Genomic DNA, 25,687 nt, shown 5'->3' on the forward strand with positions numbered 1-25,687 from the left:
CTATGTATGCTCTGCATCTGGCATGCGAACACAGGAGGGGGATGTTCGAGCAGTGTCACTCACCACTTTCTTTACCACACTCCTCCAGAAAATCCTGTGTAGGTTTCCATAGGGATTCATCTCTGTGGAGTTAGTAGTAGGAGGCAAGGAACAGGGATTCAGACTGCGTTATTCTCACTCAAAATACAGGGAAGCATAATAAGTTAATAGAATCTCAGTCTGTATTAACACAATCTTTCCTTCCATTTTGAAGACTCCTGTAGGACTCATGCGTAAGAGCACTATGAATATCGTTATGCACACAGATACACTCACATCAGCCTTTCCTTCTTTGGATCCTCTAAAACTGTGTCTGCAATTAGTTGTCTCTCCCTACATAAGAACATGAGCCTTGCTTTCCAGGAACTTTTCCAAGAAAATTTGAGGGCTGAATGCACTGGAATGACTTTTTCTGTCTGTATTTTTCTATGTGGGAAAGAATGAAGAGTTGAGAATTAAAATTTTCATGTTATACACATGCTTGCTTGAATGCTATCCCCACAACTCATTAAATAAATAAAATAGTATTATTTTACCCAGCGTGAGGCTCTTTTCTAATAGTTTATCTTAGATCTGTGCATTTATTTAAGCAGTGAAATCTGTAACAGATATACTCACATTTTTACTCCCATTCTGTGGTTTATCTGCCTTTTTTTTCTGGGAGACAAAGCATTTTACTCTGTTCCTACCCTATATCATTTTCATTGTTGTGGTCCTAAACCTTAACAATTGTTCATCTGATTCAATTAATTGCTTTACTGGATATACATTGTACAGACTGAACTATCTTTTTTGAATGTTGAATCAGATTTTAGAAACCTTTCTGTTGTAATATTTGTCCCTGGAAAACACTGGACAGGAAATGACATCTATTAAAACTGCATTCATTACCAAATCTGCAGAAAATAAGCTTTTGAATGAATAGCAGTTTATCAAGCAATGTGTCATACAAGGCAGTAACTTAAGAAAACCAAAGTAAAACATTCACTTTCATTATTGAACATTTTTAGCTTTATTATTATAATAGAATTACAGTCTGACATAAAATAAAGAGCTTTTGCTAAACTCTGTAAAGCAATACATGCTTCTGCCATAAACAACCTCTATTAGATTTAGATTTTATTGCCACATCACTGCACTGAGGTGCAATAAACATTCAATGTCATCTTTTTAAAATTATCCCAGGAGTAAACAGAAACTGTCCTCTATAAGAGTGTATCATTATTTTCAAGGAAGACTTACTATTATTACATGGTTTAGCAAAGCATTGTAAAAAAGCTACATAGAGAATACCTTGTCTTTGATAAACTGTGCAATCGAGTTTATACAGTATAATACTATTGGCATAGACTAACTAAGAGGTGATATAATGCAATCATTGCATAGCAAAAAGCAGACTAGTTAAGTAATATTCACATCTAATGTGCAAAATGCAGACCAAAAGGTAGCTATGAATTGCTAGAAAGATAAAATGCCCTAAATGAACACACTAGTTTAACGCCAAAAATAACAAGATAAACAAGTACACAGAAGTTAAAGAGCCATAGTTTATTTTTTTCTATACATATATCTACACAGGATACCAGAAGATGAAACATCCCCTTTTAATAAGCTCCAATCAGATAACTAATCAAGTTTAGACAGGACTAAATGTTAGACAATGAAGCATTATTAAAAAAAAAAAGAATCTTCTCTAAATAAAACATTAACTATTTCCTTTTGTAGATAATGTCAAATTTTTGGATTTTTTTTTTTTTTTTGAGAAAGTTTAGAAAACATTGCCTATGAAATTTGACTCTCAGTAGCTGTTTCTCCAGAGGCTTATGTAGCATTATTTTAAAATTAATTCAATATCATATATTAAGGTTTTTTAATTGATGCTTGCAAATACCCACCATTCTTCCCATCTTTGAAAAATCTTTATCTGAAATTTTATTTGTAAGAATCAGCAGCAATGATACTGACTAGATTTGTTTTTTTAAAGGGAGCACGATACCTGCAAAATGGACATCTTTTATTTAAAGCCCTTACATATTGTTCCTACAAATATATTGCTACAGTAAAAATGAAATGTAGTAAGTTTACTCAATAAAATCTATTTTCCTGTACATTCTTTTATGTATGACTTTTTTGTATTTAATGCTACATATATTACATCACTTATTGTAACGGTTATGTATCAGCAAATATAGCAGTAATATACAGATGAACTTCTGTCTTAACAAATATTTCACCATTTTTACCTACCAAATATACTCCCATACTTTAGTATTTATGCATGACCTGAGCAGACCAGTCATTAATCTAATAGTATACATTGGATGACATTGTCAAATTGCAAGCTACTGTACACTTAACCACTTTACAAATGGAATTAATTCCAAGCACTTTCTGCATATTTATTTTTTTAGGCTTTCCAGTACCACTGACTTTTTTTTTTTATTCAGGCTCTAAATATGTTTTATTGAGCATTTAACAACATATTAAGAGCTAAGAGGTGAATCCTACACAATGTTTTAAGAACGCAACTTTAAAAAAGTAAAAAAATGTACAATCTCATGCTGCATATTTACATATATTATTTAAATACTATATTTTATCTTTCTGCTATCCATAAATCTCAATCTAAAGCTTCTTTTTAATGTATCATTTTATAAAAGAATACATTCAACATATCTAGAGCTTGCAAAAAGTTTGTTGGTTGTTTTTTTTTTAACTCTTTAAAACATAGTGATGAGTAAAAGCTATCTGTAAAAGCATCCAGGAATTGTTTGGATTACACAGGTGATAGAAGAAACTTGGGATCTGCACTCGATCGTGCAACTGGTTTTAAATCTAGTCTAGTGATAATGCTTAGAACAAGACTGCAGTAAGACAGCAGATTAAAGCATTTGTTACCATTAGAACTTATGTGCTATACAGTGGCAAACTGTACCTACAGTGAGTAGATTTCCTTTTCCTTTAAAGACCATTTAATATTGTAAGTTGGGTGGTTTGGAATATAGAAGAGAAAAGGGGTTTAGGAAAATAACGTCTCTTATGGGATTCAGCAAATGGAAAGCTTTACATCCTTGAAAAGATTATAAACAGTGGTTGAATAAATTGTATGGTATAGTATGTGCATTAGGAACATCATAAAGAATACTATCCCACTCCCCACAATTCTTTCAATAAAAATATCTTTTTCATGTACATATACAATACCTTTTTGGGGACATTCAGTATTAAGCTGTCTACAAATAGTTTCCTTTTGTTATTCTACAACTCTTTCCCATTTTCAGAACCATTTTTCCAAAGTATATAGCTTATATTGTTCTCTCCCTCACACACAGGTTTTTCAAACATACAGATATATTTTACCTTTTGTTAAATAAAGAAACCTTTATTTTCTTTAAGACAGAGGCAATGAAGCAAAGGGGAATTACTATATATGAAAACGGGAAGCAATTCCCAGAGCAAAAGACAAAACAGAACTACATGAATAAATGAGGTTATTGATGTGGAGTTGGAGCTTTTAACTGGGGTTCACGGTTTAAATAGGTAGCCCAATAGACTAAGTTAAAGATTCCAAAAAGCAGTGGGAAGGCTATTCTTGATAGTCGATCAATTTTACTGACGCTGTTAAAAGTTTTCTTGGGCTCTGCAGGTTTTGTTTCTGGCTTAACTTCTTTGGGCTCAATCGTTGCGCTTTTAGCAATGGTTGCCAGCCCAGGGTCCCTTGCAATATTAGGGGTGTAGCTCGTAGCTGCAGCTGTGTATGTGTTATTTTTCTTAATGAGAGGATCCTTCACTTTCTTTGGCTGGGGAAAGAAGAAAATATTTTATTCTCACTATCTTCTCAACAGATAAGATTATGAAAAAGCACTGTAAAAATTTGCAGTTATTTGAATTTATACAATGAATTGTAATAAACTGTAAGAAAGAAGTTAGTGTCTGGATATATGACTCATGCGAAATATTTAGGTAAAGACAAAATCATCAGTCTGTGATATTTGTATTAGTAAAACCAAATTAGATCATGGATAAACTATAATGATGACTTTTACCAATAGCTAGGCTCACTGATCAATAAAATTACCTTTAATGGTAATCATCAGTGACAAACCACTCATAATTCAATATTCCCTTAATCAGCTGTGCTTCCTGACCAGGACAAAAACTTTGAAAGACAGTGAATTTCTTAATGTAGCTTTCCATTATCAAGACAAACAATGTTATATGATGCATTCTAACACAGTCCATACATAAAAATATCATGTGACCATGTACTCGAAGAGTGGATTATTTAATAAAATGCAAAGCTGCCAGTATTCTGTTCACTAACAGTTTACACTAAAAGAACATGCATTATGGAACAGAAACTTAATGTTCTTGTTTGAAGGTTACAATTGGATCATAATGGCTGAAACGTCATTCCAGATACAAGGATTTAACTGTATGATTTTTGTATCCATCTACCTATTTGCTAAAGCAAGAATGTATTGAAAATCTTTTAGTGGAGAAGAACTTACTGATTAGAAAGAATAACTAGATTTCCCCCTGAGTCCTTGTGTTTTCTAGTATTCTACTTCTGGGAACTACTTGTAGGAAAAAAATTAAATTGTCACATCTGGGGATACCAAATGGAATTCAACTGTCCCTGTTGCAGACAGTCCAAACCCTTCCTCCAGCCACTGTGCAAGGATGCACTGTGCATCACTTTGCTCCAGTTTCCTCTGGTTATGAGAAAAAAAACCAGATAACAACACCAAAAATCCTAAGAGCTTAGAAAATCTTTAGGCAGTATTTGCCACAAAAAGAATAAGCAAATGTTACCCATGTTACCCATCTTATTCTCTTAGAAGGAAAAAAATTAAAGATATGGCTAAAGAGAAAACATGAGCAGAATGTGATCTATTATATCATTTCACAAGATAGCAAATATAATTCTCTGTGTTCAAGAAGTACCTGTCCCACAGAGGCAATACTCTTTAAAGCAATTGCAGTACTTTGTATGACAGATTAACTATAGATTAATAGCTATACAGACCACCCAGTCGAGGAGCTTTGATAAAAAGTTCTTGTTCAAGTGAACAGTGAATATGCTCCTGCAGGATATTTAGGAACATGGAGGGAAGCTGTAAAACATTCAGGCAAGGGGGGAGAAGCTTGTGAAACATGGCTTGGAGCCCTACACAGGAAGGAAATGAAAGCCAAAATGTTAAATTTCTACTACTTAGTAAGAGAAGGGATTCACATAACGATGCTGATGTAGATTCTCTTTATTTCATGACAATAACATTCAGCTTAGCTTGAGGCTAAGAAAAAGCTTCAAATTGTCTTAGAATATTTCCACTGAATAGGAGAAACAAACAGGTTGAAAAAATACTCAGAAAAGAAAAAAGGTAATGTCAGAAAGATTTTTTGTTTTAGTTGTCTGTCCATTCTTTTCCTCCTGAGCAGGAAGGCTGCTAACACAACGCTTGCTGAATATGAAGCCACTCCTGTTTCACTCCCAGCCAGATACCCCAGTGAGCAGCAATAAATCCAGCAGGCAAAGAATTGCTTCACAGTAGTCTCAGGGGAGACTCTTTCTATAGTTTTAAATGTCATAGGGTATCTGATCCATAGAAAGCCCCAAAACCAGTCAGGGTTTTGATATTTCATGTCAAATTCAACTTTATGAAAAACTAATGACAGCTAATTAGAGCTCTAAATCTTAGTAAGCTGTGATGCTCTGTTCACCGTTAGTTTGCCTCGCTTGCCTTTCCTTGTGTCTGCAGATAATGTCCTCTAACAGGTACCGGTGTGTCTTTGCTCATTTGGATCAAATGACATGAACACCCATACCTGCTGAGGAATGCAAAGACATAAAACTTCCAGTCTTTTAAATAGTGTTTCATATAGTGTTTCATATTGTGTATATATCCGTGTGTTTTTTCTGAAAATTTAGGTTTTTTTGAAATGAAATGTCTGATTATGCTAACTGTATTACAAGGTAAGGTTATATTAACAAGGCACTGTTTAACATTTAAGGATTTTGTTCTATTAGTACAGCCCATTTTCTACAGTAGACATGATGAAGATAGGAGCACAACAAAGAATAAAAAATATTTTCAATGAAAGTATTATCAGTAACTGAAAACTCAGTATTCACCAGCAGTCATGCAGCTCATTCCTGTAAGTTTGTTTTTTTACTTCGCTCATTTGTTCTACACTACTTTTGTATTAGTTGTCATTGTGTACATGTCCTAATTTTATTTCTGTTTTCTCGTTGACTTATGTAACTAAGATAAAAAAATAGTATATAGGCATACACTTCTGAATTAAACACATATATTTCTGTAACAATGAGTAACATCTGCTCCTCCAAATATTTATTCTGCTGAATCTCTAGTCCATACACGTTCATAAAACCAATTAGGCTAGTTAAAAGTCTCTTTCAAGATCTCTCTCTCAAAAAACTCCAAAAACCAGCAACAGAACCACAACCAAATGTGCTTCCTCACAGAAGCAGCTGACATGATAACTCACAGGAATGGGAAACTTTCATCCTCTGAATGTCCTCAAGAATTTCTTGATGCACCTGTGATTTACAGACCAGGTCTGATCCCAGACCAAAGGGTGTCAGTGTGACGTCTCTCTGTTGCATTCAGGGAGGTACGGATCAGGATTGAATACTCCCAGCACAACTGTCAATGCTTCCTCCCCCCAAAAAAATCAATTTCTCCTGTAGACTAAGAATTAAAAGTAATATTTCTATTCTTGAAAAATAGGAGGGGAAAAAAAAGGAATGAAGAAGTCCTGCAGCGATTTATTTGGTCATGATCACAGAGCAGTCTTCCTGAAGTTCATGTTGGGGAGCAATGTACTTTGGAAACCATCAAATATATTAGCCACAAGATTTTTTCCTACTTTTATACTGGGGCATCCACATTTTCTCTTGCTTGAACACTAGAAAATTAATTGCCAACCCTCAAAAGAAATACATATTTATTTTCTTTCTGCTCAGTCACACAAGTCAAAAATCTCAGTAAAATTTTAAAATCTTAATAGCTTAAATATCATCCAGTATGTCAGAAGCATATTTAGGTACTCAATGTCTAATTCAATATTGTTTATGTGTAGAAATGCTGTGTGTGAACAGATAAGGGAAGTCTTTTGGAATAATTACTTGCTATTCTAAATAATAAGAACTTCTAATGGGCTAAAAAAGCCCCAAATAGTGACCAAGCATGACGCACTATGACCTGTTGGGATAGATGTTAAGTGGTGTTACCTTTTCAGGAACGACACTTTTGCCATCCCATGCGTAGCCTCTCTTTGTGAAGTAATTCACTGTTGCAAATTCGATGAGTGCAGAGAACACAAAGGCATAACACACCGCTATAAACCAATCCATAGCAGTGGCGTAGGCCACCTTGGGGAGTGAATTCCTTGCGCTGATGCTCAGAGTAGTCATTGTCAGGACAGTCGTCACTCCTGCAAAACAAACAGTTTTAGTGTCTTTAGATCAGTGGCTATATGTTGTGTTTCATTTCTCAACCGTTAAGATAGATGGGAAGCCTCGAGTTCACCCCTAATTCTTATAAACCTCCCCACTTCAATTCAGTTCCTAACTGAGGATATCAGATTTCAAGATCTGTGGAAGTTGCAGGATCTTCAAAACATCTTTTATACCTTTACTCTTTCAACATTGTCGTAGTGGAATCATATTTTTTAATTTGGAATGGAAATAACGTTTTGACCTGTGGACTGGGTACTTCTTTATGCTTCCCGGTATTTGAATAATCATGGTTGTTGTTCTGTACCCTGTGAATTGTCCTGCAGATGTAACAATTTAACATTTTTAGTTCTTTCCTGCAACAGTTCTGAGATACTTAAGTAGAAAATTAAAACCTTATTGTTCTCATTCAGCTTATTTGGTATATGCTCCTTCAAATGTATACTCAAGTGCACTAAGCTTTATGTGATATCGCATCTATTGGAATTGATGGGCTTACGGATTCCTGCCTTCTCTTTATTCACTGATGCCCTAAAATAGCAAAGAATTTATGTAAGAGCAATGACAGTAATTTTCACTTCTGACATCAGAGCTTCTCACTGCTGATGAACCTTTTCCCTTAACTGGCCATCAAGAGCCATCAGGACTGTATTGAACTCGCTCTGCTTGCAGCTGCTTGAAAAAAAAAATCTACAAGGGCAGGCTAGACATTCACATCAAATCACATGTCCACGAGTTACCCTGACAACTGCACTGTCATCTATTGAATGTGTCTCACAAGTTCATCTGCGCTGCACTGAGCATTAGTGAAAACGTACACAGGTCTAAAATAGGCCAAATAACGAACAATGCATTTACGTGCTGGTGTAAAGAGCTTGAATTATTAGTGCCTAATGAGGAAGCAATTTCTCTTCCCTGAGAGACAACCTAATCTTGACTTTGACTCATTGCTAGGGAGCTTATGTTTCCCCTATGTAGTAGCAAAACCGGATTTAGAATTTTTTTTTTTCCTGTGGTACTAACTAGACTGAAAGATGTAAGTTGTGCTTCTGTATGTATAAACATTCATGCGACTTTTTCTGAAACATTGCTTCACTGCCATTAAGAAATGAAAAAGCTATCTTGATACATAATGATGGAGTAAACACAAGATCATTTACTAAATAACTGTCTTTTAAAAGGAAAACTTTCAGAAATGTGTAGGTTCTTGAGCTCTGAAGACAGCAGCTTGAACATTGCTCAGTATTATATATTGCTCACTGTGAGACTAGGAAATTTTGTTCTCCATGTAGGGACAGTGAAGTACAGCATTTCAAGCTTAGGATTTAGCATTTCTTTTTAAATGGTATGTGCAAAAAGAGGTAAAATAGTTACAACTTCAATAGCTTTGGCTACAGAGGCCCATAAAAGTCCCAGGTTAATTCTTAGTGAAGTTGATGATAAAAATCCAAAATTTTAGATGTTAATCTAAACAATAACGTGTAAATCAAATTTAATTATGCTGTGATCTAAATCATTCTTCTCTAAACACACATCTGCATATCAACAGAAAGCCTCCGCTTGGTTCATGAGGTCTAAGGCTATACAATTTGTGATTGACTTCAAGAGGCACTGGGAAACTACAGCACAGCTGTGAAGGGTGCCAGAAAAGGTCAATAAAAATAGCCCATGGTCAAGAAGAGTTTCAGAGTCTGCATTTCGCCATGTCAAGCCTTGGGACTCTCCAGCTTTGCTATGTCCAGTGTAAATGGGTAAATCATCTTCAGCAAAGCAGGAGGGCCCATGGCATCCTGCCCCAGCAGCACCCTGAGGTAGGGAAACAAGTGTAAAAGTCAACTTGGCTGTGTGTTCTTCCACCTCCTCCTGCCAAAGGTGTTCAGGTGTCCTACCTGAACATCACAAAAAACACTAAGTCATGTAGAAATCTCAGGTTTTATTTTCTTTAACTGAAGATCTGTTGCAACTTCTCTCTCTCTCTCTCTTTTTTTTTTTTTTATTATATACTATTAATATCTCCAAAGAACATGTTAGTTGTTTGTTTCTACTTGTAAAGTATTTGCAAGCAGTGGTTAAAACACTAGGGACCAACTGTATAAACTTAGAGTCCTTTATATTGCCTCCTTACAGCATTTGTCGAGTGTATCTGTTCACCGATGTAAGCACAACGGGAAACCTTTAGCAGCAGCCTGCAAAAAGGATTGATGACAAAGATTTTTAGGTTAAGAATTTTCAAAGGGCCCAAGGATGTTAAATGACCGACACCCATTGATTAAAGTCTTTTTGACAATCCCCAACATGAGTGTTATTGCCATTGTCAGGAATGTTTTATTCATATACTTACTGTTTTGGAAAAGTTGAACTGTAATAGATTGCTTAAGGTATCTTCAGGACTCTTTTTACAACCAGCTTAAAAGCTTTAGACCTTAAATCAGTTTCTCCTACATCTTTGCAATGAAACGTGTTAATTATTGTGCACTGCGCTATGTCGGGGCTCATATTGCTTTCCAATATTGTGTTACACCTAACTAGTTTTACCATAAAATTTCTTAAACCTCCTTGGCTTACGATTGCCAAGTGGTTTATCAGTCTTGCTTACCAAATACAGTTCTTGCTGGAACAGATTCTCTATTAAGCCAGAAGGACACCTGTGACAGTATCACTGTCATGATGCATGGCAAATAAGTCTGGATGACAAAGTAACCGATCTTTCTCTTCAAATGAAAATGTGTAGTCATAACAACATATTCCCCTAAAAACAAGAAAAACAGGACTATTAAAGCGTTTCTAAATATACAAATTAGAGGGTTTTATAGAAAATATTTTTTCATTACATTCACCCCTATTATGAAAAAAAAAGTCTTCAGATCAAATTGGGTCAGCTCTGAAGACAATATTTAATAAAGCAGGTTCTGAAGTTCCACTAATAATACAAAACCAGACAATTCTGGGAAATGCTAATTAAATTTACATATTTTCATCTCTGCTGAGTATTGAACAAAAGTCTACGTTAACTGGTGCCCGTTAGGGCCTCTTGTGAAAGGTCTTATTCCATTAGAAGATGGAATACACATGTAAACATATCAAGGCTAAATCAAGACAGGCACTCAGAAGTGTTTCACTTGGGCCAGGCTTAAGATATAACTGTTAATGTGACCATGCCTGCATTACCACTGGCCGTGCTTCACATACACTGAAGATTAAGTGTTCCTGTTCTGCTAATTCAGTACTTTACTACATGGTTATTCTCTCCTCAAGTAAATGGACAATGCAAGAATAACACAGAATATTTTCATTAGCGCTAACTTTTTGGGTGCTACAAAACATAAGAGCTGGATATTCCAATTGCAATTGAAAGGAATCTGAAGTATTTATGTAACTGTATAAAACTTTCTCGCCAGAGCACAGTGCATAATGGCTCATTTTCAGATCACTGTTTGCATCACTGAAAATGGATTTTGAGAAACGGTATATTCTCAAAGGATTGGAAAACCTATTTTTGTGACTTTTGGGGGGAGTAGATTGATTCTTTTTATCATGCAGTAAACATTAAGAAAGAAACAAGTGGACATGTAACTGAATGGAAACCTCTGTCTAGATTAGAGATGATGTGAAATTACTGTTATTCTATTTTAAAATGCAGGTAGCTGGAAAGAGAAAGTTTCTTTTGTACAGGAAAAGCTTAAACTGGATTGAAAAACTATGTCTAGACATTGACTGCTTATGCATCGAGCATGTCAAATGCCCTTTTCTTTAATTCAGAGTCTAGAAGAACATTCATCTGAACAATCTTGCTCAATGTATAACCCTGAGGAAAGCTTACAAATAAGATGTGACAACACTCCTGGTATGTTTCAATATAAAATACAGTAGCAAAGGGGGGAAAGAGAATTAATTATAAATTGAGAGGTAAAGCAAAGGATATACAAGAAAAAATTTCTCTCAAAAATAGGACTGGCAGAAGTAGTATAGTAGGAATTATCACTCGAATTTTGCCCACCTTTCTTTAACTTTCACTGAAACAATCTCCTTTTCTTCTGTACCAGAGATTACAATCTTATGAACAGTGCCAGCCTTAGCTAGAAGAGCTAATAATTTAATTTTATCTACTAAAATATGACGTGGGAAGCTATTTTAATGCCATCAGATATAGAATGCTCACAACGGTATGTCAGAATTAATTCAGTGATTGTAGATGGCAAGCTATGAATACAGAGTGCACACACCACTGTGCTCTGAAGCTTTATTTAGCTGCTTAAATTATCAAAGTATTTTTAACCTCTGGAAAATGAGAACAAGATTCAAAGCATAAAGGCAATTAAAAAGACAGAGATTACTCTCATCTGTTAAGAATTGCAGCAGGTCTGAGATAGAAGTCAGCTAAAGGTAATGCCATGAGGAGTGAATCAGGCTGAGCATAGGCCTAGAATAGCACCTACAGTTCAGTTACAAGGCAAAAACATGCTTTTAAATCTCCACAGTACCCACAGACTGCAGTCATTTATTAGGAGATAGTAAATCTTTGACGAGATTTGTTTAAATAACTGCAGGACGTGAAAGTTCTCCAGTAATTTACTGAATCTTCAGCTTCCCACATTTTATGGCTTTATTGAAAAGCATAGTCACATTCATGACAGCTGCTGACCACTGACTACTAGCAATTCCGCTGTAATTCTGTTTTCAAAGGTTTGTAATTCAGCCATAAAATTCCCTACAAGCTAAAATTTCAAATAGCTCTTGAGAAAAATATTTTCTTTCAAAAGTTGTAGCACAAGTTGTAGCTTATGCATCTCACATTCTCTTATCTAAAGAGCTTAGAAAGAAAGTTTTTTCTTTTTAGCTTCCTTGGAATTCTTAAAGTCTTCTACAAATAACTGTGTTGAGCAGATAAAGTTGTTTTTCATTTTATTTATTCCATGAAGTTTGAATTAGTTTATATGTATTACACATATGAAGCATTTAAAAGTGGTCCAACAACTCCTTAATCTATATTAACTTAATGTCTCAAATTTGTCCACATTTGAGTATTTCCAGTGCTCTGGAAGAGCTTGTGCCTGTGCTCATCTCTTCTGTAGTTGCAGGTTTTAACCAGCCCTTAATTCTACAGTATATTACAATAATTGCATCAAACGCCCAGGTGGTATAAGCTAACCTGTGTCCTTAGAAGACAATAGTTGATAATTCAGTAAAGCTATATCAAATCTATTACTCTGTGTTCTGTAAACTATTTTTAATAAACCCAGTTTTTCAGGTTAGCACCTAAAATTAAGGTGCATCACATCAGACGTAAGATTCGAGGTGGGGAATGAGTTTTAGCTATAATACTTTCTGTCACTGTAGTAGTAAGTAAGGCTTTATTTGTTGTTAATTTAAAACAAAGTATTTCTCATTTTCTACTTATGCCATGTAACCCATCAGAAAAACTTAAGAACAGCATCCTCTCCGCAGATCTGCAGAACATCAGGAAAAAAATATACCATTGTGAGTATAAATCCTGAGGAGTCTCACTGCAAAGCAATGTTTTCAAGGTGGCAAAATAATTCTATGTAAATAGAAACTTGCACAAGTCCTTTAAGCATCTGTTAAGGTGCTTACAAAACTGATCATTTAAAACTCTGAGTCAATATGGCCCATTAGTTGGAGTGACAGGAATTTAACATACAAGTAAAAAATGGATGATAAGCAAAACAGCAGCAACAATAGTTGTTATTTCATTTATTCAATACTATTTTTAAGCCTATAGTGCCTGCATATTTCATTGCCATCATAGATGAATAACTATACTATAAAAAAGTTTTAGTCTTTCAAGATTCTCTTGTCATAAAAAAAAACCAGTACTTGTCGTTATCTTGTTCTAGATCTAGAAATAGGGATAGCAGATGGCCTACTAGCAGAAGAAGAAATTAAAAAATAAACAAACCAACCAACTTTATGGATTCACCATATCATTTAATATTTTTGAGGATGTTTAGAGTAACCCAGTTACACCCAAATTCTTGGAAAACACATGTCTGGATTTCCAGACAACTATAAATATCATCTTAAAATTGCCCAAGATGTTACAAATTCCTCTAATGATCCACAGAATCAGCTGCACAAGAGCTTCATTTTCTTGCCTAATAAAGGTGCTGAGATCTCTTAAGTGAAGACTGTCTGCAGCTCCTTTTGTCTTTTTGTCAGATGAGTCATCATTCACAACTCTTAAAGCAGGGAGGGATTTCATAATTTTCATTACATATGTTGTATCTTAAAAGAGAGGTGACTGGGGACAAAAAAAAAATTGGGGGATTCTGCTGAGACTAGCTGCCCACCTACCTAAATGTAGAGAAAAGTGATTATTAACCACTTCTGACTGATCCCCACCATTATTTCGGGGGAAGAAAAGCATTTTCCTTTCCAAAGCAAATTGAGAATTTTTCCTTGAGACATTGAACTTGCAAGCAATAAATGTGTTTCTTCCACCACTGTATATTTTTATCAGGTAGTAACTAAAGAGGATTGTAAGTCTAGTACTAAAAAGATTCTGTAATAGGCATTTGTTGAGTTTAGATAACCATTGCATTTAGTTCTTTGTAATTTTTTTCTGTATGTAGACAATAGCATCTTTATTTCAGCAAATACTAACTATACTGTATTTAGCTTTTTGGTTAGGCATGGTAAAGAGTCTCTTCAGGTAGAAAAAGGAGGCAGAATTCAAACCTATGAAGTATCATGAGCAAAACATTTTTTTGTTGTTGTTTCTTCATGTAAATGCATGAAGAGTTTTTACACTACTTATATTTGTCTTCAGTTCTGTTTAAAAATATCTGCCTTTCTTAACAATTTGTAGGGTGTTTCTCATGTTACTATCTAATTACTCTCAACTGTACCTGGTATTATCTACTTGGTTTCCAAGCTTATGAGTCTCTTCTGCTTATCCTGGTACCCTTATAATGCATCCAACAAGCCAAGAACTGTCAATGAGTGCAAAAGGGCAGGCACAGAGGTCGCCAAGGTCTCTCCAAGTGAGTAGCTTCAGAACAAAAAGAGTGAAGAGCTCAAGATCCTTGCAGTTCCTCCCAAACCCTATTGACTTTTCAGCAAAGGGCAGCTGGGGTGAATTATTGGCTCCACAGAAGTCAATGGCAACATTTCTAGCTGTGGCCAGGCCAAGAGTTCTTCCCTTTTATTTTTACTTCAGTGCATGCCTCTGCGCTCAATAAGAGAAGCAGTGACTCTATGGGAGCGGTTGTGTTGGTATTATTCTTATGCAAAGTCCTTATTACTGCCATCCCACTTCTTTTATGATTACATTCACTAAACAGAAGCTTCCAAGCAGTAAACTGACGAATGGTCCACTAGAAACTTTTGTCTGTGAGAAATTTTGTTGGCTTAATAGAGTGTGTGAACATATTTTGGCAAGCTAAATAAAAAAATTCAGACACAGGTTAGGATTCAGCTTAAAGTGACTCACTTTTCCTTAAATGTTCATTGACTTTATGAATGACACATTAGAAAGTTTGGTTTATGCAGGTGTAAGTGTACCTCTCTAGTTCAGTCAAACCATTGGGTGTATTCAAAGCAATACAACCACTTCGTGTAGTGCTTCTTTTGGTCCAACCAACAGTCACTCTAGTCAACCCTTTGAGTTCTTGTTCATGCCCAGTGCTCAGTTTCTTACTGTATTTTGATCTTCATGCTCCTTCCAAATTATTTTTTAAAAAAATAAATTACATCTTCAGACAAACACTGAAAAGTGAAAAATGTTTTAAGCCAGCTTCAATTTACAGGTATATTATACTATTAATGTTGGTTATATTTCTGTTTCTTATAAATAGTTTTGGAGTTAAAGCTGATGCTAGCATTAAGACACCTAAACCCTGTTTGGATGTTCCAGATGGTTTTTAATTTGATGATTTTTTTTTTTTTTTCACTCTCTAAATACCTCACTGAGGAACTATACAATCGCTTTTAGCAACTTACTTCACTGCCTCCAGGAATATGATCCCTGAGGATTCATATTCATATACTATTTTTTTTGAGCTTATATAGTAGGCAGATGATATGATAAGGATATGAGGGCTGCTTCTTTATAATGTAAATTACTGCTTTTTCTAGCTAGAGCTGTCACTACAGGAAGCTTTCAAATTGTTCAAATACTATAAGCACCAGCTTCATGAAGTAGGAAAATAATCCCAGGATATGTTATCTTTTCATAGTCATGTTTTGCTCATATATTGCAATTTACTTCTCTCACTTTTTGGTCTTGGTATTCTTTCTCCTTCTCTAAACTATGTTCTGGCAGTTAAACATGACCCTTCCCAAAAAAAACTTTTTCACAGACCTGTGCTGGACTGAACAATTCCAGAGTCCACAGTTTGTCCGAGCAGATCATATTGGTTCAATCGAGAGCCGTCTTCAGCCACAACCACTGACCTTGCTGGTTCCCGTGTCCATTCATACACAACCTCTGCTCTGGTATAAGCATCTAATTTAAAAGAAATACATTGCATTTCAGCTTTGCACTTTCTATTGCCATATGGCTTTATCCAAAAAAACGTTTTGAGCAGTAGTTTGATTATTAAATTCTCTTCAATTATCTGTAGAAACCCACACCTAGCTTCTTTTTTCTCTATGGGAAATACAACTGATTTTATAGGTCTATCCACACACTGATTAGCTAAATATCTGTTGTAGGGTGGGATTAAGGTTGGTCCTCAATGGCATGACAATATTCCTCTCCCTTACATCATTCCTACCTATGTAAATTCTGAGTAACTAGAAGCAAGAGTGAGATGTGGAATTTTATGGGCATTTGTGAGAACTTAAAACTCTTTTTCTAACTTTTAACTGCTATCAAGCAAGATGGGTGCCGGTCCTTTCCGTTTGTCATAGTGTGGTGTTGTCTGGGCCATTGTAAGGAAGTAAGTTCTTCTCAGAGTGGCTTCAGTGACCTTCTCATCATCAGCCCTGCGAGAGCTCTCCATTTGGTTACCCCCAACCTCACACTGTCCTTGCTGGCTAACAGACATAGCAGACATTTCTGAAGCTGTCTAGACTCAAGCGAGTTTAAATCACAATTAACTTTTTTTTTTCTCCTTTAGTTATTTCTGGGAAATGCTCACACTCAAGTTCACATTTATTTGAGTCTTGAGCAAAGAAAAAGAAAAACACTGCAGGCTCTCCAAATCTGAGTACTCTTATTACGTTACATAGATAATTCAGTAGCATACTACATATGCCATCTGGGTGTTTTGTGCTGTTACTAGTATGTTATTTAAGTTATTTCAGGAATTAAACTATATATAAATATTTTTAATCTTAGTCCCATTGTAAAATTCTTCTGTCATTTTGTGTCATCTAGAGTCTGACAGCTCTAGCTCTGAGCAGTTTGGGTGGGAGTCAGCTGTCTACATAGAGGCATCTAGTGTCATTCTTCACACCTAAGAGTACTCAGACACGTATGGGACCGAATGTGTGATCAGAACCTACATAAAGCTTGCACCCACCAAAGGCAGTTGGAAGCCAGATGGGACATCTTAGGGCACTTAAAATGACACTAGACTTCTACCTACAGGATAAGATTTTCCCATTTTTCAGGACTGGCAAGCAGGAAAGGAAGGAATCTGATTTGCTTCACTTGTGAGATAGTAATTTTATCAGTGTAAGAGATAACAGTTAATAATTGAAGAGATGCTGGTGGATGGAGTGTGCTGGCAAAATTAATTGCATGGCATTTGGTCCTGCGTGATTGAAGCAGAAGGGTGCTTTTACCCTCAGACTTCATATTCCCTGAGCACTGTGACGTACACAGCTTTTTGGAATCAATGGTAAATGCAAATTACATCTTAAAAATTCTAACCTTAAAAATAATGGCCACGGTAAGTACAAGAATTGGCTTGCTAACCTAGTCACATAAAGAAAGACTGGCAATAATAATATCAATTTTCAAGCATTTCACTTGTTCTGGAGCAGGAGGGTAGTTTGGGAGAGGACTGATTTCCTGAGCTGCTGAGGACCCCTGGACAGGGTTAGAGGGAAAGGGAGCACACTCATCAGGGCTGGAAACAGCTTGCCCTGCCCCTGGAACTGCCGGATTCGGTTCCCTGTTCTGCTTTCAGCTCCAGCTTCCCATTCAGGTACTGCACAAGTAGCAACACAGCCTTTTGCTCCTATCACTGCCACTTTCCAGAGTGGCCTTAGTTTTAAACTGACAATTAGATTTTTGTGGTAAGAGTCGAGGAGAACATCTGCCTTTCTGATTTTGTTTTGCCAGATTTTTTTGTTCCAGAATCTCTTTAGCATTTGTCACATTGAATTTACATTGGAATAACCTCTAGCTTAAGCTGCTATTTTGGCAAATCCCTTTAGCCTTGGAGCTGGGTCAAACATTTATTGGCCTCCACAGTACCGGCAGAGTCCACGGGAGACATGCAACTCCTTCAATATGAGGCTTTCCTGAATCCAGCTCCAACAAGTGATGAGTAAGAGGGGAGGACATGGAAAAACTTTTATCCAATTTAATCCAAAACAGAGCTGGACGAACACTAATTTGGGGAGCTATGGAGTGCAATATTGTAGTCTGTACTTAAAGCTTGGCTTTCATGGCAACTAAATGTCTTTTTCAGTAAATTTTTCAGTCCATTAAGAGGACTATAATGAATTGGCTTAGGTATTTGACAGAAATGTCCTACACGTATTTAAATATGATTTCCACTGAAAAAATGGCAAGTAAATATAAGAACTGTTCTTTTTCTGTGTACAATGGTGAGTCTCATTTTTGCATCTTGCTTGGGTCCAACCATTTATCCCATGGGAGAGATTTCTATTTATATCAATAACTAAATATTGAGACAAATATTCTATAACCTGATAACGATGACAGATAATCTGATGAGGAGGGGAGAGGTCCAGCATTAAGGTCCTCTTCTGGACAGTGAATTCCCCATGCAGTGTCTGCAGTAAAACCGTGTTACAGAAGGAACTGCCCCCCATGAGGACCCAAGATTAGCTACTCGCTTGAATTTAGTAAGGGAATGCAGTTTCCCTGAAAACTCCTTGATTGTGTTTCCTGGCCCTTCCCAGCATTTGGAGTTACTTGTTTTGCTAGGTCCTGTTTAGGACAGCTGGCATGATAGCCAGTTAGTGTTCAAAACAAAAAAATAATCAAACTAGCCTGCAAAACATGACAGACACATCTGCACTGAGCTTAGAATGCCAGTTACTGCCTCTGACTTTAGTGTAAGAAATGGTCTTTCAGTCAGAAATATCACTGATAATTTTTTTTCATTTAAGAAAATTATTTATATTATGGCAATATTTTATTTTCAGGATAAAAGGAAAACAATTTAGATACAAATGATATGCAGCTATATTTGTGAATCTTTTTGCTATCTTGTTTTTACCTTGTGTTATAGTTCTGGAGTTGTATTTAAATCCATATTATCTATCCCTTTTCATTCGTAACTTCTGCATCTCTTAACCATTTAATCAAGGCAAGATCCTTAGTAATCTGGAAAGCCATGCACTTTGTGAACCAAGAGTACACTAATCTGGGACACAGAGGGCTAGGAAAAACTTAACATCAGAAGAAAATGGGAACTACTGCTCAGACTCGGGAGTGCTGAGTGTTTAGGCTGTGGCTCAGTGATGCACAGATGGGGCTGGTGATAACTGTCTTATCAAGTCTATGGTAGCTCACATTTGTTCAAAAACTTGATGGTTTAACTTTGCATTAGCAGCTTTCATGCACAAGTAGCCATCTTCCCACCTCCCAGATCCAGCATGCAGTCCACACAAACACTTTAAGGTGCATTTCAAAAGAAATTCAGTGCTGGGACCACTCCTGACCTAACTGGGATCTCAGGTGCACAGGTCTCCAGAACTCACTGCAGCTACTGGCCCTGCTGTAGCTGGAGCCAGGCTTCCCCCACCCTTCTGCTTCACAGGAGATTGGGAAGATTTATTGGAAGTACTGTAAGAAAATTTAACATTCCAGGAGTAAACTATTCTTGTCAGTTATACTCCAAATTTGTGTCAGCTTTTTGTTCTCTAAATCTTATCTAGGAGGCTAGTAGCTCTTTAAAGACAAAACATCAGTCCTTTCTCATGTTAAACATAGAGCTGTTCAGCCCAAAGTAAATTATCACCCTGTCTGGTACCATGTGAAGAATGAATTGGGTGTTCAGTTTGTTGACTTCTAAAATTGATCAAGCCACTAAGTACCCATTATCAGTGAAACGACCCATTCCTACTAGAAAAAAAAATAGCCATTGAGGAAACAATTTATACACTATTACATCGTCTACACATTTTGTCTTCCTGGTTTGTGTTGAGCCAATGGAAGTAAAACAGCTCTTCACTATGTTTTGTTTTGTTTGGTTTTTTTTTTTTTTTTACTTAAAGAGTTGAAGAGGGGCTATATTTAATTTTTTTAAAAATATTATGTTTAGCTAAGTTTGGAGGTATCAGTGTCAGGTGGGTTTTTATTTAAATTAAAGTTTTAGTGGAAATTCTCAATTTACAGAAAGCTTTGTCAGTTACTACACTGATTTCAATTACATTACATTTTGTCCAGTATGTTCTCTAACCTAAGGTTACAAATGTTGCAAGCTTAGGACTCTTTTTTTGGAGATTTCTGAGATTTTTCACTTCCAGAAATGTTGTATGATTGTAGTATGAATATTTTATAATATTAGGCAAAATTTTATTCTGAATTGTTTTAACCTAAACCAATTCAGTTATCCATGGTCTGTATTATTTTTCTCTAACATTGATTTTGGGTCTTAACAAAATAAAGCAACTGTAAGATTAACAACATTTTCTATATGACAAACTACTTTTCTAGTTGTTTAGAGCACCGTCATTCTTCTCCTTCATGAATGTCCAGGCATGACATTGGAGAATATTTAAGACACATAGAAGAGGTTCATTATACTAAATATAAATATATATATAAGAATAAAAATACAACCCTGCCAAAAAAAAGTGGAAAATACACAAGATTTAAACCTTGAGGTTTTCTCAGTTGCAAAATACTTTTTAAAAGTGGCCTAAAAAGGGAGAATCCTCAATTTAAAATAAACTTACAGCTTCCAAATTTCAAGGGGCAAGCATGTGCATCCATAGGAAAGTCTTCTAAATGCATTGGACATTCTGCTCTCACAGTCAATCTATAATGGATTAATGAGCAAAAGGACACATTTATTCTAGTTTCATAGAAATAGCAAATAGACTTCTATTAAGACACATAGAATAAGTATAGCATAATATCTGTTATGTGATTAATTAGCAGCTAGAACGGGACCTGAATTCTCTGGCTGAGGGTGCTGACAGGCATATGTAGGCACACCAGTGCCACTGGCTCTGCCCCTCTACCTTGTTTCACTGTGCAGCAGAGTCATGCTCAGACTTCTAACTTGGCGTAAGGGTTAAAATCTATTAGCAACTGAAATTGCTTCCTTGCTGCCACCATTAAATTGGCCCACTCTGGATGCTCAGGCATTTGCTGAAATCATTTCATTGCTATCAGCTTGGGTGCAAACATGTTTCTCAATAAAAGAGATTAAATAAACTTGAAACAGTCACATACCACACATCTGCAAGGAATGAACAACAATACTTGAATACTAGGCAGAAGATTGCATTAAGGCACTTGCAAAGGTGAGCAAATAGAAATGGTTATGGTCAAAAGAGAGACATATGTGAACAATGTGCTGCCAAGATAATGTTCCTGTGGATTAAATCCCGAACAGCCAAGCATTTAGGAAGACAAGAAAAATTGACCTGGACATGTATAACTACCAGCCAAGCAGATTCTACCCTAGTCTAGGCAATCTTGAAAGATGTTGCAGAATAAATTGAACACATTTGACAGGCTCCCAAAAGCCTGGAGACTTTTTCTCCAAATACTTGTGCTGTTTTTAAAAACATTTTTAAAATTGTTAAAAGAAAACTCAGCATTCACCTACATACGAAGCTATCCATCTTGCCTTTAAGTCAACAGAATTACTTCATACCTTGTATGATTCTATGGAAGACATACACAGAGGATGTGTAGCTCTTTAGAGACAACATACCATTTTTTTCGTTGTTTAATTTGCAGTCCTTTAAGCCAGAATGTTTCTATGACTGTATATCATTTTTATTTCAAAAGGATTTATTTAACTCCTCGTTTGACAACTGGATAGCTAAAGTTCAGTCATTCATTAAGAGAATAGTATATTTTTAGTGAGTGGTGCCAGCACAAAAATAATTTTTGCTCCTAATTCTCCAAATGCTTCAATGACTTGTTTTTCTTGTTATGAATGGAATAAGAAATGTCTATTTTTAGACTGTCATGTATTCCCAAGAACAAGAAATATGAAGAATGGGTAATGAATTCTGTGTGCATCTGCTAGTTCTTAGACTCTGCATTCTATATGATCCAAAGATTAAAATCCTTTCTACTCGATCTAGTAGTCTAGATTATATTAAACTTCCAGACTTGATTATACTTTGCTGATGGAATCCTTGAAAGTAATTCCAAACTAAAGTCCTCTGCAAACTGATGGATTCCTCATACGATAGGTACCTTTTAAAAATCAACCATTAAGAAACATCCAGTGATTGCAAAAATAGCACAGCAGGAGGGGAAAAAATAAACACTGCAAATAAACACTCCATCATTCCATGACCTATTGTGAGAATAATTGCTAAGCAGGAATCAAATTATGCTCAAAAAGGGACCTGTTTCCTGTTGGGAAAATATGATGCTTCAACAAGTTAAATTGTCAAACTAAATTAAGGATATAATATTTAGGGCTCACCTCATTGTGTATAGCAATGTCCCATCCTCTGTAATTCGTAATAGTTTATTTGGCATCGTCATGTTATGAGCCACTGACTTCTTTCCATTGTGGAAAAAGGTATCAGGTGTCCAAATTTTGCTGGCCATTAAATTATTTAACCGGAGAACAGTCATAGGTCCTTTGAATTTTAATCTCTCATCTTTCCAGCTTTGGCGGAAAAATACATCTATAGTATATTCCTACATCAATTCAGAAAAAAGGGAAATGCTTATGATACCATATGTTGCAATATAAGAACTCGAAAAATATATTCTTACCATTCCCTAGAAGCAAGATGACTATTAATGAAATTAGCAATTATCAGAACTTTTATTCTGTATATTACTTACAATGTACCTGAAGCTGGTTATTAAACAGTTACAATATCATTACTGTGTTCAACAGAATAAGCGCTAGAGAGAATGGTATATCAAAAGTTAGATAAGAATTTGAGATATAATGTAGTGGAAACAAAATAATTCACCCTTTTCTTAGTTTTCTTCACCTTCCATAAAACTATAATTTGAAGCTGTGGATCTGTAGCCAGTATGCATAGCACAGGAGGATATATCTCTTAAAATGAAATAAGCCTGGTGAGACAGAGTCTTGCTAGAGCCTTTTGTTCCCAGTGTCTCATTAGCATAAGCATGTAGTCAACCTGCAAAAAGTTCACAATTCACTAAAATTATGTGGTCTAGTTTGAGATGTGGAATGGCTCATTGGGCCAAATCATTGGACTACAGAGAGCACAAGCTGAGGACAGCCTGGGATGAAGAAACGTAGTTTGGTTATGCAAGGACTGGGCCAATGGAGAAGAGATGCAGTGGCTGACTTGGTGTACACAAGAAGAATCAAAATACCCAACGCTCCATATGAAACGAATAAATTATTTATTACAAAGTAACAGGAACAAGGTTAAGAGGGAGAGGGTGAAATTAGGAAAAATATGTTGGAGTATTAAATATAAAATATGGATGTATGTGGGGTGAAAATGTGAAACACTCCTGTGAATGCTGTAGAGTACAATATTTTCCCAGGGAAAAATTCCACTCTGGAATGAAAGTTCAGTATGGCATTATCCTGCCCCTTCCGTCATTCATGGCTATGATATTGTGATAAATGTCAAAAGCAGCTATTGAAACACTCTACAAAGTCACCATGAATAATAATATTTTGGCTGAGAAACTGAACCTTTGCTGAAACCTCCTGCTAATGGAGATGGCAAATCCTGAAATAAAGGAAATTGCTGTGTGGGAAGGCACACGTAGGTATAGGGAAATTAGCTGCTCCAAGGAATATGTTAGTAAAGACAAACATTCTGGAATGAGTATGCAAAACCTCTCTGTGGCAGACTCCCTTAGACTCGTGATTTTTCTTTTAACAAACAGCAACGCTCCATACAATGTAAGCAATTGTGAGTTGTTGGTTCCTTGTTGCAACTAGCAGTAATTAGGAATGGTGATTCTTACAGGTGGTGTATTTTTCCTGGGTTTAGGGCATGAAATGCCTAAAGAATTTTCTTGTGGACATGGAAATGTTGTAGTTCTGTGGAGTGTTCTTACTTTGGGTTTGTTTGGGTTTTATTTTGTTTTGTTTACATCCCAGACCTGGGAATCATTTTGGTGCACACTTAATTGTATTTCCATTTTTTTAAATCATATGTTCTGAATGTACAATAATGCAGGTTGACTACAATCTTCAGCAGCTGCTGAAGCCTGGATTTGTTCAGCTCCAGTGACAGCAGTTGTGTACTTATAGCCAACTACTTGCTTCAGAATTTTGCTGAGTTGGGGCCTTAGGTCAACCTGTGTGCAAAATCTTGCCCCAGGTGTGCAGCAGGGTAGGAGAGAACGTGATTTAAAAGGCAATAGATGGCATTAAAATATTGGATTTCCTCCATGTTTTACTAGCTCCAAAGAAAATTTCCTACTACATACATGGGAAAGGCAAAAGACATGCCCAGAAGGTGACATCATTTCAGCGTGCCTGTAAGCCATTCCCTTTTTATCTCTTTCAACTGCGAAGGAGGAGGTGAGTGGGAGGTGGTACAGGTTGAGAGAAGGGAGTCTGGTTCTTCACTTTATATGAACATAAGGTTCTTATGCTGGAAAAGAACAAGGAGTCTGAGAGATTTGATAAGGGACCTGACAGCATAAGATAAAACCCAATTAAAAAGAAGCTGACAGGTCATACCTGGCACAGACTGAACCTTTCTCTATCCCAGTCCATTGCACCATATAGGATGAATTCATTCTGGCTGAGATTCTCAACTCTTTAGCTTTCACTGCGCAGTGTAATAAGTACAGTAAGTCTCCTCAAATGAATCCTGACAGACAGCTGATCTTTAAGGTCAAGTCATCAGATATTCTGATTAGGGCTTTCTTCTACAGGAGGGTGCCATACAGAACAAGGGAATGAAAGGATTTTCTCCAAACCATGTACTATAGCAGTGGTCTATGTGCAAACACATGACTGAGATGACATTTGGAATAAATTCTCTGCAGCAGAGACTCTTCATTCCTTAGTGTGCAAGTAAAGAAAGAAGATTCCTATCTGCATTTTGGCAATAAGTTGTATGGTATTGAATATTTATAACACTTTGACTTAAACATTCTCTGATTTACTCATCTAATAGCTCTTCATGGAGACTGTTTATTCATAGGATAGACCACTCTGTGGTCTGCATCAGACAAGGTGCTGTCCAGGTAGCAAGATACACATTCATTCCTCAAGAACTTCAAATACAGAAGGAGTGGGAATGAAGGTCTACTAGAAAAACAACGTTCTGTCTTTATGAAAAAAGTGAATTTTAAAACGTTTCTTATTTGGGATAGCATACATCAGAAATTTCACAAAAATGACAGTCACATGAGAACAGCCAGTTATCTGTTGATTAGTTCAATCCACCATCTGAGAAAGCATGCCTGAAAACCTGCAAAGTTCTTCCAAAAAGAGATGGTTTTCTTTTAAGAAGTGGTTTTCTCCTATTTAACTTTATTAAGTTTTAGAACAAGCCAAGACATTCTCTTTATAGAATAACAGGTTATGTATATGCTGCTCCTAAAAGAGTGTATTGAGAGTGGGTAGGAACACCATGTACTCCCTGATATATCAACCTACTATCTATATAACTGCCTCATTGGATTTCTGCAAACAGATGGTCTAGGTATGCTGATGCCTCACTGTGGCTGTAGTTTCATAACATATGGCATCAGCTGGAACAGCTCATTGCCAGTTCCCAGCCATCAGGCGCGGGTGCAGACAGCAGCGCATCCTTCCCGATACAGCTGCTCGGGAGGCCTCCCTGTGACGAAATCCCACAATTTGCTCGACACTTACTGTAAATCTGCTCACCAGAGCA

At 36.2% G+C, this 25,687-nt stretch overlaps 1 protein-coding gene across 4 annotated transcripts in view; it reads right to left on the bottom strand.

Moving 5' to 3' along the window:
- Positions 1 to 939: 939 nt before the first annotated feature.
- The window catches only part of GABRA1 (gamma-aminobutyric acid type A receptor subunit alpha1), a 67,954-nt gene continuing 43,206 nt past the window's right edge, over positions 940 to 25,687 (bottom strand). For all 4 annotated transcript variants that reach the window (XM_080399302.1, XM_080399303.1, XM_080399304.1 and 1 more), the window contains exons 5-10: positions 22,306 to 22,526; positions 20,588 to 20,670; positions 15,843 to 15,986; positions 10,119 to 10,271; positions 7,298 to 7,500; positions 940 to 3,839 (exon numbers count right to left, since the gene is read on the bottom strand). In XM_080399302.1, coding sequence (XP_080255428.1) covers positions 3,531 to 3,839; positions 7,298 to 7,500; positions 10,119 to 10,271; positions 15,843 to 15,986; positions 20,588 to 20,670; positions 22,306 to 22,526 — 1,113 coding nt within the window. In that variant the 3' untranslated portion in view covers positions 940 to 3,530. The remainder of the gene's footprint in view (positions 3,840 to 7,297; positions 7,501 to 10,118; positions 10,272 to 15,842; positions 15,987 to 20,587; positions 20,671 to 22,305; positions 22,527 to 25,687) is intronic.

The sequence above is a fragment of the Falco punctatus genome (assembly GCF_963210335.1).
Source record: "Falco punctatus genome assembly, chromosome: 8".
Lineage (NCBI taxonomy): Eukaryota > Metazoa > Chordata > Aves > Falconiformes > Falconidae > Falco > Falco punctatus.